Source organism: Astyanax mexicanus, chromosome 11, assembly GCF_023375975.1.
Source record: "Astyanax mexicanus isolate ESR-SI-001 chromosome 11, AstMex3_surface, whole genome shotgun sequence".
NCBI lineage: Eukaryota > Metazoa > Chordata > Actinopteri > Characiformes > Acestrorhamphidae > Astyanax > Astyanax mexicanus.
Window position 1 is genome coordinate 49,687,062 of NC_064418.1, and position 16,728 is coordinate 49,703,789.

The 16,728-nt window shown below is 36.1% G+C and overlaps 1 protein-coding gene and 1 long non-coding RNA gene across 2 annotated transcripts in view; one reads left to right on the top strand and one right to left on the bottom strand.

The window, feature by feature from the left end:
* LOC125804967 (uncharacterized) overlaps nt 1–16,728 on the top strand; it is a 193,138-nt gene that overhangs the window by 119,852 nt on the left and 56,558 nt on the right. The gene's annotated exons all lie outside the window — the stretch shown is intronic.
* On the bottom strand, nt 6,203–9,583 carry ndufb3 (NADH:ubiquinone oxidoreductase subunit B3). The gene is made up of 3 exons (XM_007235602.3): nt 9,498–9,583; nt 7,917–8,050; nt 6,203–6,538 (listed from the first exon to the last, which is right to left on the bottom strand). The coding sequence occupies exons 2-3, from the start codon at nt 8,042–8,044 to the stop codon at nt 6,388–6,390; spliced, it is 279 nt and encodes a 92-aa protein (XP_007235664.2). The 5' UTR covers nt 8,045–8,050; nt 9,498–9,583; the 3' UTR covers nt 6,203–6,387.

The window sequence follows — 16,728 nt, forward strand, 5'->3', positions numbered from 1 at the left end:
AGACCCCCAAAAAAGGCAATCGAAGCCCCTAAAAACCCACATTCGGGTTGGGGGTGGGGTGTTAGAGACCACCGTGGTGAAACGTTCTGGTTCATACTTAGTGTGAGTTTCAGTTTAATGTGTTATATGTGGTTATAGCACCTGTATCATGGTGCTATAAATGTGTTATTCATGTTTGTTTTGACCTTTTGCGCCATTTAGTCATTTACCGTAAAGATGGGATTTGAGACCACGTATGTGTGAGTGAGTCAGATCAGTGGGACACACGGACGACGCAATTATGTTTGAGGGGGGCTATTGCCCCCCTATACATGTTCATTAGCACCCCCAAACACATGGAGAGTTTTTATTTGATATATTACATGTGTTTAAACCTTAAATCTAATTGAATCTAATAAAATATGTAAAATAAATAAATGCAGATGTTAAAAAATAATGCTAAATGTTTTTAAACTGTTGTTTTTGATTAGCTATACAGACAGAAATCAATCATTGTGTCATGTTTTAGCCTGTGTCTGTCTGGTGGTTTTCCTTTTTTTATTTTTTTTGTCCTTTCATTTCCTGTCCTCTGTTCTCCTGTCTTGTGTTCCTAATTTTTTTATTGTCTTGCCTCCGCCCCAACCTATTTATTAATGTTGTCACCTGTTTTAATTTGTGACTCCGCCCCCTCGTTTCTAGCCCCAGGTTTTCCCAATCCTCCTTGTGTATATAAGTCTCTTCGTTTCTGTTTTCCTTGTTGAGTCTTTTATATATTTTTTATATTTTATATTTCTCATCGGTAAGTTTGTTTTCTCCATACTTTTCATAAGTTATATCGTCTTAAGTTAACCCCTAACCTTTCCCGCATTTGTTTTTTTTATTTGGTTTATCGTTTATGTAATAAATCACTACCCGTGATTACGTCCACTCATCTACTCAACTACTTAAATATGTTAAGAAGAAAAATTACATAAAGAAAAAATGAAGGTCAGTCAATCTGAAAAGAAATATCCCCAAGTGTAGTCACCGCAAAGACGGTCAAAAATGTTATGATGATGAAACTGGCTCTCATCAGGACCGCCGCAGGAAAGGAAGAGTTCACCAAGAGTTCCCTCTGTTGTACAGGATAAGTTAATCAGAGTCACCAGCCTCAAAAACCTAAGGCTTCGTACAATATTTAAGTTTATTCAACACTTTTAATTAAAGGAGAACTCTGGTGTAAAATTAACTTTTGTTGTAGTAAAACATCTTATCTTTGATGAATAGTACACCTCTGTTCTCCCACAGCGTTCAGAGATCCAGAAATTTTAACAGTTTATCCAACAAACAACAGACTGGGTGATACAAGGCATAATTAACCCTGATAAATCACTTTTTACACCGTTATCCAGCTCAAAGTTGCTCCACACCTCCTTACTAGAATCCAGAGAGCCCTGACATTTAAAACGAGACATTAATAACTTAAAATATGAACAAGAAGCTTATTAATAGAGACTGTTTACATCCCATAATACTAGCTTCAGCTCCGAGCGCCTTCATTACTCCTGGCGCCGGCTGCTACACTATGTGGAGTCTATATGTATATATAGGTCTATGTCATTATCAGTACAGTAATGGCGGCGCTCGGAGCTGAAGCTAGTAAGGTTATGGGATGCTTTTTAATAAGCTTCTTGTGCACTTTTTAAGTAATTAATGCCTCGTTTTAAATGTCAGGGCTCTCCAGATTCTAGTAAGGAGGTGTGGAGCAACTTTGAGCTGGATAAGGGTGTAAAAAGTGATTTATCAGGGTTAATTATGCCCCGTATCACCCAGTCTGAAGGGTGTTTGAACAAACTGTTAAAATTTCTGGATCTCTGATCAAAGATAAGAACATTTTATCATGTTTTACTACAATAAAAGTACATTTTACACCAGAGTTCTCCTTTAATGTTAAACTTTCTCAAAATGTAACCTGTCAAATCAACAGTAAATTTCGTAAAATCTGTACGTATCTGTAAATGGTACAGTTGGTTTGACATTATAGGGTCACACTTTAAGAAAGCTGTATAGAGTATGACCTCTAGTCTCATTTAGTATGAGGTTGTGGATGTGTGTGAGATACATGGTCATGCAGTTTTCTCACGCTTTTGTGATGAGGGTACCTGCGGTACGCTTCTATCAGTATGTGAGGTATGGTCGTTATCTGGTCAAACATCTGGTCATATCATCACCACATGCTCTGGGTTTGTGGTTTTCTGTACGAGTGAGCGTTTCCTCATGTGAGAGAACATTTCTGCTGACGGAAATAAGTGGCCTTCCTGTCTTTATATTAATAGTGTGACTGTCTGAAATGCATGAAATGCTTAAGTGATGCTTTGCAACACACTGTTTCACGTAGAAATGCAGTGACCTGTATAAGGCTTTGCTCTTTTCTTATACTAAATTTGCTTTATTTTTTCGGCTGGTTTAAGCAGCAGCAGAGCTTCTGAATATATCTACACTGATGGGCGTGGTGTTCTGGAAATGAGGTGTGTTCAGGTGCATTTCTGGAGTTTTGCTTGTTTATCTTGGCAACAGAAAACACAGGAGCTCCACTGACTGAATACAACCTAGACAGACACCAACAGTCAGACTTTAATCGCTATCTTGGCAGTGAATTATCAACACAGGTGCTTTCCTCCAAGTAGAAAGAGGTAGTACCTGGCTTTCCGTGTATTGGAGGATTGTCATTATTAGTGATTGGAGAATGTGCTTGGCACATTGTGATGCTCATTGCTATCTTACACCCCTCCAACAGTCTATTTTCACTACTTCCCCCTGTATTGTTTGAATAGCAACAGTTCTTCTGAATATATCTACACTGATGGGCGTGGTGTTCTGGAAATGAGGTGTGTTCAGGTACATTACTGGAGTTTTGCTTGTTTATCTTGGTAACAGAAAACACAGGAGCTCCACTGACTGAATACAACCTAGACAGACACCAACAGTCAGACGTTCAACACGATCTTCAACAATAAACAGAATAGTAAATAAAATAACATTGCTGTTCCTGTAAATGAGCTGCTGGAGCTCCTTCACAGCGTCAACCAGCAGCTCAGTTTCCTCTGCTTTAAGAGAAACGTTTGTTGTCTAGGTAGCTGCACCGTTAAAATAGCAATCCACCAAATCTGTCATAGCTCACCTGGTCTACTCTTAAAGGGAATGACGAGCAAGAGACACTCTGATTGGTTTGTTTTGATGTTATGCCCAAAATTATTAACAACACCCATGATTGATTAAATAGAGAATTAGTACATGACTTTTGTGTGTTTCTTGAGCCACGCAAGGTGTACTTTTCCCATCGTTACGATAGCAAAGACACACACTGACACGCCCAAGCTACACGGTGCACAGTTGACGACTTGCCTATATCACTAAAATTTGGCCCTATATGTCCTAATTGAGTGAGTTAAGTAATTGGCATAAAATTTTAAATAAATTATTTTAAAAACTATGAAAAAGGTAACTTCATCACTGTTTGTTGCAGTCAGTAAAAACAAAAAAAAAATCGATCCTTTCCTTCCTCAGAATCCTAAAATCTGAGTGGGCAGCATTCCTTTCATTCCAGTCACACTTCCTGAGGTGTGGACCACAAGAATCTCACAAATTGTCAGCTTCAGTTTCATTCTCAGTCAGGAATTCTCCATATTAGGCAAAAACTAACTCTATCCAAACAAAGTAGTGCCAACTAACCTGCTAATAGATCATTCCTACCTCAGGTTCAAACAGCAAGACTTACTCTGGAGTGGTCCTGATGTGTGCCAGTTCCATCATTATAACATTTTTGATGTCGTACTTTCAAAACTGACCTTCATTCAATGTTTTTTTTTCTCATTTTTCCTACATAGTAAATTAATAGTGAAGTGATCTATCAAACTATAAAGGAACACATAAGGAATCATGTATCATGGATCCTGTTAAACAAAGGAAACTCTTGCTTATCCTTTCCTGGGGGGGTCCTGATTAGTGCCAGTTTCACCATTATATATTTTTGATGCTCTTTGCGGTGACTGCACTTGAGGATACTTTCAAAGTTCCTGAAAACCTTCTTTTTGGATTGACTGACCCTTTTTTTTATTTAGTTGAGTAGATTTTGCTTCTCATAATCTCAAATATTCACTATTCACCGTAACTCTACCTCTTCACTACTTTACTTTAACTGATGCTCTCAAACACTTTATTAAGAGACAAGAAATTCAAGTAATTAACTCTTGATGAGTTCAGCACAGCTGTTAACTGAAAGCATGAATTCCAGGAGACTCTACCTCATAAAACTGACTGACTAAGACGAGTTTACATACAACATTTACGAATCTTTTCACCCACGTAAAAGACATTTACATATATTTCCATGTTGTAACTGTGCTGCGTTTCATTTACTGTACCTTAGAATATCGTATGACGAAAGCTGGGAAGGACGTCACACCTAAGCCGAACATTTTAACAAAGTCTGTCTGTTTTATGTTTAATGCTGTTTTAAAACATTTACAGAACAAAAACGGCTGGCTAAAGACTTTACAGTTTACCACTACTGCTTTAAAACCATAGTTTACTGGTAGTTATTTATATAATGAGATATTTGAGGTGTTAAATTCGGAGAACAAGTACAGTACAGCTTGTACTGGTTTAAAAATATCCTGTTTTTCTTAAAAAGGACACTGGCGTAACTAGAGCATCTGCTGCAGTCAGGATGTTGTGGGTTTAAACAGGTCTAAATTTAAAACAGTGGGAGTGTGTTTGTATGGGTGTCTGAGAGAGTGAGACTTTCAAGTCAGCTGTGTCACCTGTGAAAAGTTACTTAATACTACAAATAAAGAGGTTAAAGTGTAACTAAACCCCCCGATTTTAGCTGACTCCACCCCCAGGTCAAATTTGGCCACAGGGTGATGTATGGGTTTAGGGGTGGGGCCGGAGAGAGAGCTGATTGGGCAGCAGAAGTGTGCTTCAGATAGCGGTGAGACACAGATGATTGGCCATCTGTCTGAGTACCAAAGTACATAAAAAACATCATCCTCACCTATTAGAAACTGACAGCAAAGGTGTGAAAAGTATCTCCACTCTCTACTCTACTGTAGGTAGAAGTATAGATACTAGGGTTTAATAAAATACTTCCGTAGAAGTTGAAGAATCAACTCAAGCTTTTTACTCTTTAAGAAAAAAGTAAAGTGAAAAAGTACTGCTTTCAAAACTACTTAAAGCATAAAAGTACAAGTAAGTAACGAAAAGGCAAAAAATAAAAAGCCTTTAAGAACAAAATATTAGGCCACGCCCACAGAGTCCTATAGTGCACTGAAAACCCCTCCCCAAAACACATTTTTCTATGCCCCATTGTAAATTAATGTATTTTAGTAGAATGTAAATATATTAAAGAAGTTTAGTTGGACTGGAGTTTGTCTGGAGTTCTCTTGAGTCTTTGCACGGATCATCTTCATACTAGACTACATACAGGAGTTGGAGAATGAAACTGAAACACCTGGTTTTAGAGCACAGTAATTGATTGTGGTGACGGACAGTTCTGGTGGAAACAGGAGAGTTGAGGTGCACATTGAATTCTGCGTGATTTGATCAGCCGTGGTTTTATGTTTATTTGGATACAATCCGGGTTAGCACCCGAACATCCCTTTCAGACAGCTTCCTCTTACAGCGTCCACAGTTAATCCTGTTGGATGTGGTTGGTCCTTCTTGGTGGTATGCTGACATTACCCTGGATACCATGGCTCTTGATGCATCACAAAGACTTGCTGTCTTGGTCACAGATGCTCCAGCAAGACGTGCACCAACAATTTGTCCTCTTTTGAACTCTGGTATGTCTCCCATAATGTTGTGTGCATTGCAATATTTAGAGCAGAACTGTGCTCTTACTCTGCTAATTGAACCTTCACACTCTTACAGCTCTTACTGTTGCAATGTGCAGTTAATGAAGATTGAACACCAGGCTGCTCCAATTTAGCCATGAAACCTAAAATCCCACACTAAAATGATGACAGGTGTTTCAGTTTCAGTTTTATTGTCCAACCCCTGTATGACTAATACCAATGCTTCACGTGAAGTTTCAGTTTCATCTTCTCATGTATCACAGTATCGTATCATAGAATCTACAGGTGATCTCCCATCAGCATCTACAATCAGAAAGAAGCCAAACAAGCTTGATTTTCATGGTGTATGTAAACAGAGGAATCTCAGGAATCTACAGGAAGTGCAAAAATCAAACTCACAGAATTCATATTTATTATTAATTTAGTGACACAACGCTCACAATTGATCACACAGTAGCAGGTGAGTGTGATGGAGGAGGCTCAGGAGCCTGCAGGAAGTGTAAGAGTCTGATGGAAAGCGGCTCTTCTTCAGCTTCAGATGTTTTTCCAGAGATCAGATCTCAGTGATCAGCTCTCAGTGATCAGACTTCTTCGGAGGGAAGAACGCGTACTCCACAGCCAGCGCCACGGCGAACACAGCGAATCCCGCCTTAAACCCACGCATCAGAACATCCTTAAAGGTGACGGCTTTCCCGAAGCTGCCGGCGTACCTCCAGGCCTCATTCCTAAAAAAAAATAAAATATAAATAATAATAATAATAATAATAATATCATCAAGAGCATTAACATTTTTTTTATATGGTGAACAATAGATATTATACCCTGAAATATGGTGTCATATCACCCACCCCTAATTATCACATCATGGTTCTACTTTTTTTTTACTGTTTTTATCAAAAGAAAAATTCACACTGTTCTCATTTCTCATTATATATCTACTAGAGACAGATTTTATATACTTTAATCCTGGATATATGGAGATATTTGGAGTGTATTATTAGTTTCTTTGTTATTATTGCATACGATATGATATGGCACACCCTTAACTGAGATATAAAAAAAAAATACACAAATTTTGATCAGGTTTGTGATTTGTGAACAGGAGTCAATGATCCAGAGTGATCAGTCATGATACTAATATTAATAATAATGCACTCCAGATATCTCCATATAATTAAGGTTGGGTGATATGGTACCATATTTTAGTATATATTTGTATAATATCGTTGACAATATTCTAAAATGTTGGCGATATTATTGTGTACGATACGATATGGCACACAACTGGTATCAGTATTGCTATAAATTAATATATGAACGAATAAATAAAGCAGGCTGTGCTTTTGTTACGATAAGATATGATTAAGTGTATAAATGTGGAATAATGGCGCCACCATGTGGGCTAAATAACAGAACTGCAAATATCAATTATCCAATCCTGAATATTTCTAATATTTCTAGCCTATAACAATAATTAAAGCTTAAGATATTATTCACATATTTTACCATTTATTAGTTTTATTATTGTTATTGAACAAAACATTAACTAATATGACTTTGCAAGAGACTCAGACTTGAGTAAAAGTATAAGAGCTCTATTAAAATGTGACTTAAATAGAAGTAAAATGCTAAAATTAAATATACATCTCTGCGTATTATTGGCTTGGTTTACTACTGCTTTGTTCAGAAAGTAGATTTCTTTTCATTTATGCTGATATATGGATTACACACACTGACACGTTTCCTTTCTAAGTTGGAATATGTAGCTAGAGTTCACCTTCTCCATTAAAGCTCTCAATTTCTGTTTCTGTCTTCTTTTCAAAAATACAGGAAAAAAACTGAATTTACATTTCCTAATCATGATTTTGAATATTGCTATGTCTAATACAATTATTTTTTTAATTGACTGACACCAATAGATCACTAAATCACCACTAAATTGCCAATCTAACACTGATCCTTTCATTTATTTTTATTTCAATACCTATTATTATAAGCTTAGTCTTAAGAAGAACAATTCTTTTGTGATTAATCAGATTTTTATCTTATTTTTATCTAGTATTAACACTAGTATTGGGTGCAATACTCCGTTACCGGACTCACCGTGCCCACGGGTCCCTCAGCCCCCTGCGAGCGAGCCGCTGCTGGGTCGCCTCCAGCGGTGTTCCCTCCCACTTCCAGGTTTTGTAGTCCGGCATGGACAGCTTGCTGTGCCCATGATCCCCACCCATCACTGCCTTAAACACAAACACACACAATATTACAAGAAATTGGAATATAAAATGTCCATATTTGGCAAAATAACAAAAAGCATTTCAAATACTCTGTGAAGCATGTAGGTGCTCTTATCAGGGGAGCTTTCGGAGTCTGGTAACTCTGATAAACTCTTGTTTTTTCCTTTCCTGTGGTGGTCCTGATGAGTGCCACTTTCATCATCATAATGTTTTTGATGGTCTTTCTTATGTGACTGGACTTGAGGATACTTACAAAGGTCTTGAAAGAGTTGGACCTATATTTTTTCTTTAGGTATTTTTCTTTACTTAGTTGAGTAGTTGTTGCTTCTCACCTGGATTAGAACATTACTCAAATATTCACTATTCACTGTATACCTGTAACTCAAACACTTTATTAAGAGATCAAATAATTAACTCTTGATGAGTTCAGCACAGCTGTTAACTGAAAGCCTGAATTCCAGGTGAAAGATGTACAGATGTGTAAAGCTCTCATCTAAGCAAGAGGTGCAACTTGAAAGAATCTAAAATAATAAACATATTCTGATTTGTTTAATGTTTTTTTTGTAATAATAATTTCATGTTTTTCTTTATAACTTGAGTGACTTTAGTATTAATCTACATTACAGAACATTTTAAAAATAATGAAAAAACACTGAAATTAAGGTGTAATTTTTAAATATCCAACCTTCATCCAAAATTAGTGGTTTTATATCTCTGCAAAATAATAATGATTAATGATACAATTAAGTATTATCTCATGACAGTGATTAATACTAATATATTTCATAATAAATGTAAACACAACTACAACAGCCAGAGACGATTTCTAGGTCAAAAGTACTTTTTTGGATTAACAATCCTATTTATGTTAAAAAGCCCTTTAAAATATTTAATTAACGATGACACTAATTATATATTATCGGTTTACAATAATTATTATGAATGCATTTCATGATAAATGAAAATGAGAAAATACAACAAAACTACAACAGGGTTTAGTAGATATAGAAACAATGTGGGCCTGCGTGTGCAATTAATAAATTACAGCATCCATTCAATTAGTCAGTAAATTTGGTTAATAAATAAACCATAACAAACTGATTTATCTCCATAATACAGCAGCAGCTCTTTAAAACTTTAACCTAAACAGTTACTTTTAGATTATTAACCTCCCAACCCGTTAAAAAGAGCTTCTTTAAAAATAATATTAATATAATATACAGTAAAACACGCATCTGTTCAGTTTAATGGTTTAAATGTAACTCAGCTAAGCTAAGCTAAGCTATCTGCAAACCCGACCTTAAAGAAAACCCGCGATTAAACTGATTAATTTGCAGTTTTACAGCCTTTAAACACAAAAAGCATTAAATTAACCCCTCTAAGCATTATCTACACCCGCTAAACTAATCATACACTCATTAAACCGCATTAAAATATTAAATAAACTCACCTATAATAACAAAAATCCCTCTCAGTGACCTCCACTAGCTCCAGCAGACCTCCTCCACTTCCTGCGCAGCCAGCGACCAATCTAGCTTAAAAGTCCTTTATAAATTAAAAGTCCTCTTTACATTAATTCAGCGTTGGAAAACAAAATTAATACAAAAAATATTTTGTCTATAATACACAGAAAAAAAAGACTAATATTCTACTATAAAATCTATATAGTAAATAAATCAAATTAACCAAAATATTTAATAGTTTTTTTTTCCATTCACATTGGAAGCCTGTGTATAATGTTTTTATTTTATGAACCATACACCTATCCAGATAAATCTCTCTATTAAAAAGTGTTCTAAATCACATTAAATTAGTAAAAAAAAAAAAAAAAAAAGCTTTTACTATGCATCAATACTAGTAGATACTATATACATAGTTCTAGATGGAAGTCTAGAAGCTCCTAAAATGTTGGACACTCCTTAATTGTCCCCTATTGTAGGTTAATACTAAAGTCATCCAATCTATGAAGAAATATATATATATATAATTGTTTAGTATGTTAATACGGTATTATTTAGCTTTGCACATCAGCTTTATGAGGTAAGGAAGGAAAGAAAGAGCGAGAGTTTCCTCTGTTGTACAGCATATATTTATCAGAGTTTCCAGCCTCAGAAACTGCATGTTAACAAACAGCTCCCCAGATAAGAGCATCTAAATACTTCACAGAGTATTTTGGTTTATTTAACACTTTTAAGTTACTACATGATTCCTTATGTGAAAAACATTGAATGAGAAGATTTGTACAACTCTTTTCTTTGTATTTATTACTTATGTACATACAAATACTGCATAAATAAAGTATGAAATTAAAGTATGAAAGTATGAAATTAAAACAAAAGCAAAAAAATTAACATTATAGCCATTATGGCCTAAAAAAATGTGTTTTGGGGAGGGGGAAGGGGTAGTGCACTATATGACTCTATATGTGCTGCCGCCTAAGCTTTTGTTCTTAATGGCTTTATTTTCCCTTTACTTTACTTTACTATTATACTTTAAGTAGTTTTGAATCCAGTACTTTTTTTAAATACTTTTACTTAAAGATTAAAAAGCTTGAGCTGCTACTTCAACTTGTACAGAAGTATTTTATTAAACCCTAGTATCTATACTTGATTCTACCTACAGAGTAATGAATGGACTGAGTGAATGAAATTTTTACGCCTGTGTGTGTGTAGTACACAATTTTGACACAGTCTGTGATTTTCCATGCTTGAGTGTGTCTGAGTGTGTGCATGACCTTAAGCACAGATACTGCTCAGTAAAAATCCAGTAAAGGTACAGTAATTCTTTATCCTGAGCAGATTCTGTGTTGGGGTTTATTTTGTGAGGGATGGCTTTGTTTTACAGTAATGGCTCGTATTTTTCATCACCAGGATATAGCCGTCCTCAAACCCGCCAGTAAAGTCACTGGTTGCTATGACATGGCCATGAGGGAACTGGCCAAAACCCCACTTCCTGCCGTAAGAGGCGGCGAGCGTGCGGCGTGTACGTGTATAAAGATCATGCAGCAAACATTTAGTCTGTTTATAGTTCCTAGAAGCATTTGTGAAGTCTAGTAACAGGCGAGTGAAACTGCAGTGCAGGGTTTTATAAGCTGCTGTAGATCGTCTAGTGCAGGTTATTTATTTTAAATATATCGTCAAAAATATTCGCTCACCATCTAAATCAATGAACTCCTGATCCTGAATCTCTACCGTGTCCAAAGTTGTATAATAAAGTCAGCTTCAGAGTTCATCACTACACACCCCCAAACTTCATGATTTATTTATCTCTGACAGTCCCCATTTCTTCATTTTCCCATAGAAGAGGGTCTTAGCCTGGTGGATGATCATTGGCTGCCATGGTGCTCATGATCCGGAAAGAAATAATGTGACCAAATATGAGCCGGTGTTCCGGCTCACAAGGGAGTCTGAATCACCAGCTTCATATAAATATTCAATTTACCTTTCACAGGTGAATCACAGGTGGTTTTATGGCCAACATTATCTGATCCTTATCAGCCACAGCAATAAAAACCTTAATAGGGCCTATATCAACATTTTTGCGTTTTTCCACTATTTGACATACTTTTAATAATTCTAGCTCAAACCTTATATTGTGTGGACAGTGCACAGAATACATATATTGGAAACGATCATAAAAGGAATCATGTAGTAACGTAAAAGTTTTAAACAAACCAAAATACTCGGTACAACAGAGGAAACTCTTGCTCATCCTTTCCTGGGGCAGTCCTGATGAGTGCCAGTTTCATCATCATAACGACTGCACTTGAGAATACATTTAAAGTTCTTGAAAATCTTCTTTTCAGATTGACTCACCTTCATTTCTTCTTAAAAGTATTTTTTCTTTATTTAGTTGAGTAGTTGTTGCTTCTCATAATCTGGATTATAACATTACTCAAATATTCACTATTCACTGTATACCTGTAACTCTACCTCTTCACTACTTTACTTTAACTGATGCTCTCAAACACATTAAAGGTGTCCTTTATCCACTTTTGCTTGTTGTTTGTGAAATACAGTAGGTCTCTCTGAGTTGTTTATGATGCTGCACATGAAACTTTTCCTCAGCCTCTATTGTCTGCAGTAGCTAGTAAAAGAAAATATACAGAAAAATGAGTCGATCAGGAAAAGCTTTTACTTTCAGGACTTTCTGCACTACCCACCTCTGTGTGTAGTGATCTAGAGATTTAAATAGGATCTCCTGTGGATTTGGCATTTTTTTTTACAGAGACTCTAAGACTAGTTTAATGGCTGAACTGCACTTAGCAGGGCATTATTACACATGTTGTAAAGTAACATATGACATTACAAAGACTGTTATTAGTGTAAAAATGTCTTTATTTTAACATGTTTCTAACTGTTGTTCATATCGCTGCCTCCTGGTGTTACAGTGCTAATAGCCAATCAAAACCGATATGTTTGCATGTATCAATATATTCACAAACAAGAGCCAAAATCATATTGTTACTCCCCGCCCACACCTCCACCGGACTAAAGTAGGGTTATACTGGATCACTGGAGCACTTTCATTCATTCATACTAGAGACCACAACTACACATTTTTTTTAATTAATTTTAAAACGATGTAATGAGACTTTTAAGAGGCAAGAAATACATAAAGCTTTTCCAAGTTGAGCTCCAGAGTACATTTTTAAGTCGCAACACTGACAGGAAGAAGCTACAACACGTCTAAGTGCCCACTTCCTGCCGTCCTGCATCACACACTTCAGAACAGCATCAGCGAACACAATGATCTGCATTACTGTGACGTAAAGTTCGGTTCGGCTCTGCTCTTTAGGAAAACGCTGTCCGAGTTACACAATTTACTGCCGACAACAAGTATTAATGTGTGTATAGTAATAAACACATAGAAAATGGGCTATTCTGGCTAAATAGGCTATTTTACTAAATATCTGCTGACTACAGTGTGTGTAAGAGTGTGTGAAACAGTGTGTAGCGTGTTAATAACTGGTGTTGGTGTGAGTTATGCACTGGTGAGCAGTGTGTGGTGGATGGTGACACTGGGCTGATGGATGTGTTTGCCCTGCCTGAGGAAACTCAGGCTCCTGCTTCTGTCCGGCCCATCTGGAGCTCAGAGCTTCTGTAGATGTTCATTAACCCTTTCAGGCCCTCAATGAGAATAAGAATTGCTTTTAAAAGTTAATTTTTTATGATTCCTGGCATCGTCCTCTTAGAATAAACCTGTGCCACCAGAGAAGAGCAAATCCATTCTTTTGGCACTTACTGTTGCTGAACCTAGACCTGCAGACCAACTGCAACATCAACCCCACCTAGATCATAGCCCCGCCCCCATCCCAGCCTCCACCTTGTATTGTAGCACTAGTGCTGGACGATTATGGTCTAAAAAAATAATCTTCGATTTTTTCACAAAAATCTGATTTTTAATTATAATCAATTATTTTTTCCCCTACTAAAAATCAAACTACAGATAACAAAGAAATGGTTCAAAACTAGGTTTAATCATGCGCTGACCTCGTATCTACACAGCCGATGAGAAACTCACACACTGACAGACACTGGATTATACTTCAGAATGCAGGTTAGTGACTAAAAATTAACAAATTAAAAAATAACACACTAAACGAGTCACAGAAGAAACTTTGAAGGAGAGATTATTATTGTTTTACACCATTTATCACGGATCCTCACCGGTAAACGATGCCGCTTCAGTTTTTAGAAGTGGTAGAGTTATTATTTCTAAATAAATATAAGCTTTATCCCACCGTATGTTCATGTCAAAGGTGCTGGAATTTTTTTCTGGTATGAGCTCCGTCCACAGAGGAATGTTTAGAAAATATGCGTCTGCGGGAGGCGCCGTATCCAAGATAAACACTTCAGAAATGAGTAGCGTTTTCAATTAATCCATTTTGAAAATCGCATTAAAACTGTAACTCGAATTAACCGTATTAATCGTGAAAATTACCCAGCGCTAGGTAGCACTAGGCATGATGGTTGCATCACTTCACTTCACCTGCCTCTCTTCTTACCTTGATCTCACTGATAAGTAGGCTTGGGAATCGAGAATCGATTCCTGTTGAGAATCGATTCCGTGTGTTTCGATTCCACAGAATCGTTTGGCACCTTGCTTAATGATTCTCTTATCGATTCCAGACAGCACGATCACGCAAGTTACACAAGTTACGCATGTTAAGCAAGTTATGCATGATTCAGTAAGCACGTCTTTTCAATGGCGTCCACTAGGTTAAAATGCTCGAAAGTTTGGCTTCATTTCACGCTACACAAGGATGGCAACAGGGCGTTTTGCAACCATTGTAAATTTTTGATAACATCGCCGGGAGGGAATACATCAAATATGCACAAACATCTGCGCACACAACATTATTAGAGAGTATTTGATACATTTCCATATTGCCAGTTGCACATTGTTGTGGACATGTTGACCTTGTTGTTAAATTTGTAAGGTCGTATGATATTTAAGTAAACAAAGTTGGTGCTTATGAAACTGTTTGCTCTCCTTTTTTCCCCAAATTGGAATCGATAAGAGAATCGATAAGGAATCGAATCGTTTCACAGAATCGATAAGGGAATCGGAATCGGAAAAATCTTATCAATTCCCATCCCTACTGATAAGAGCTTTTCTTAAAGCTACACACAAAGCTATTTATTCCCTTTTAATCCTTTCAGTTCCCTTCACTACAGTGTGTGTGTTGGAAAGCTCTTACTTTCACTATTAAACAACATAACCCTGAGTTCTAGTGTTATTCCACTGTTTAATAATAATGCATTGTACAGTTTTTAACCCGATTTTAGCAGATTTAGTAGCCACATTTTTTACTGTACCCAGAAAAACGATTTCAGTAAATGTACAAATTTCCCCTGTAAACATGATTGATTTCAAAGTGAGGAATAAGAAAAATTAGGAGGTTTTTATCGTGACCACCATACCTCAAAGGGTTAAAGTGCTGTGGTCAAGACACCACTAAAAATGATGGAATATAATCAAGAGGAAGATGGACGATCACAAGCCATCAAACCACCAAACTGAACTGCTTGAATTTTTGCACCAGGAGTAAAGCAGCATAAAGTTATCCAAAAGCAGTGTGTAAGACTGGTGGAGGAGAACATGATGCCAAGATGCATGAAAAGAAATTGTGATTAAAAACCAACCAGGGTTATTCCACCAAATATTGATTTCTTAAAACTCTTAAAACTTTATGAATATGAACTTGTTTTCTTTGCATTATTTGAGGTCTGAAAGCTCTGCATCTTTTTTGTTATTTCAGACATTTCTCATTTTCTGTAAATAAATGCTCTAAATGAGAATATTTTTATTTGGAATTTGGGAGAAATGTTGTCTGTAGTTTATAGAATAAAACAACAATGTTCATTTTACTCAAACATAACCCTATAAATAGCAAAATCAGAGAAACTGATTCAGATAATTCAAGTGGTCTCTTATTTTTTTCCAGAGCTGTATATGATTATATAAAAAATACAAATAAATAGCTATATCATTTAGCTTGCGAAATCCATTTCACAGCTATCTCTGATGTGACCTTTGATTTCAGTGTCTCACTGGAACATCCGGTTATGTCCAAATTTCAACCACCAAGCTGATTGTTTGAGATTATACAGAAGAATTCTAAGGTAGTTCTCATTCTTTATCATTCTGTCCACTTTGTGCAATGTGTCAGTTCCACTGAAAGCAAAACAGACCCAAATTTCGAGGCTACCTCCACCGTGTTTAACAGTTTGACTGTATTACAATTAAAACGAATAAACAAAGCAACTAAAGAACACTAAAATAAAGGTAGAAATATGTTAAGATCTTTTTTGTACAGCTCGTAAAGGTGGATACTGTCAGAAAGCAGATGTGTATCAGTAAAAATCTGTAAAAAAGTGTTATAATAAAAGCAGAGATGTGTCTGCGCTCTATTTCTGTATTTCAGTGTGTGAAGTAGGTCAGCTCTTACTATAAAGAGGACTGGAGATGGAATGTAAACACAGTGAGTCTGTTAGGTGAGGAGGTGCTATACCATAAACACAACCAGGCCTGAAAAACTTAGAGCTTAGAGCTGAGCTCTTAACGTTTGCTTTATTTTCACTATCACAGAGTGAAACACACTTGAAGAATTGAGGAGCAGAAATAATAAAATGGGTTGGGTTATAATATTTAAAATATATATATAAAGTTTTCAGGTATAAACTCTGACTTTATATCAGTGGTCCCTATAAATTAACTGTGATTAATTAATTTTTTTAGAAAGTTTAATTCAATTTCACTACTAACCACAACCAGGCCTGACTACTGCCAGACCTGTAGTATCAAGAAATCACTTAAATAGATCCTGTCTGACAACTTAAGATAAGATAAGAAAAGATAAGATAAGAAAAGATAAGATAAGATAAGATAATCCTTTATTAATCCCACAATGGAGAAATTTGCAATATTACAGCAGATGAGAGAAAAGGACAGAAAAACAGGTCAGGAAAATATATAAACAAATAATACTAAAACTATATATACAAAAAATTACAGGAAATATATAACAATACTTAAAAAAATATATATAGTAAAGGAGAAAAATTGTATACATCTAGTGCCGCTAAGATAAGGTCAGAGGAGATATAATTATGGTAGGGTGTGACCAGTATTATTGCACAAAGAGTAACAGTGAATAAATATCAAACAAATAGTAG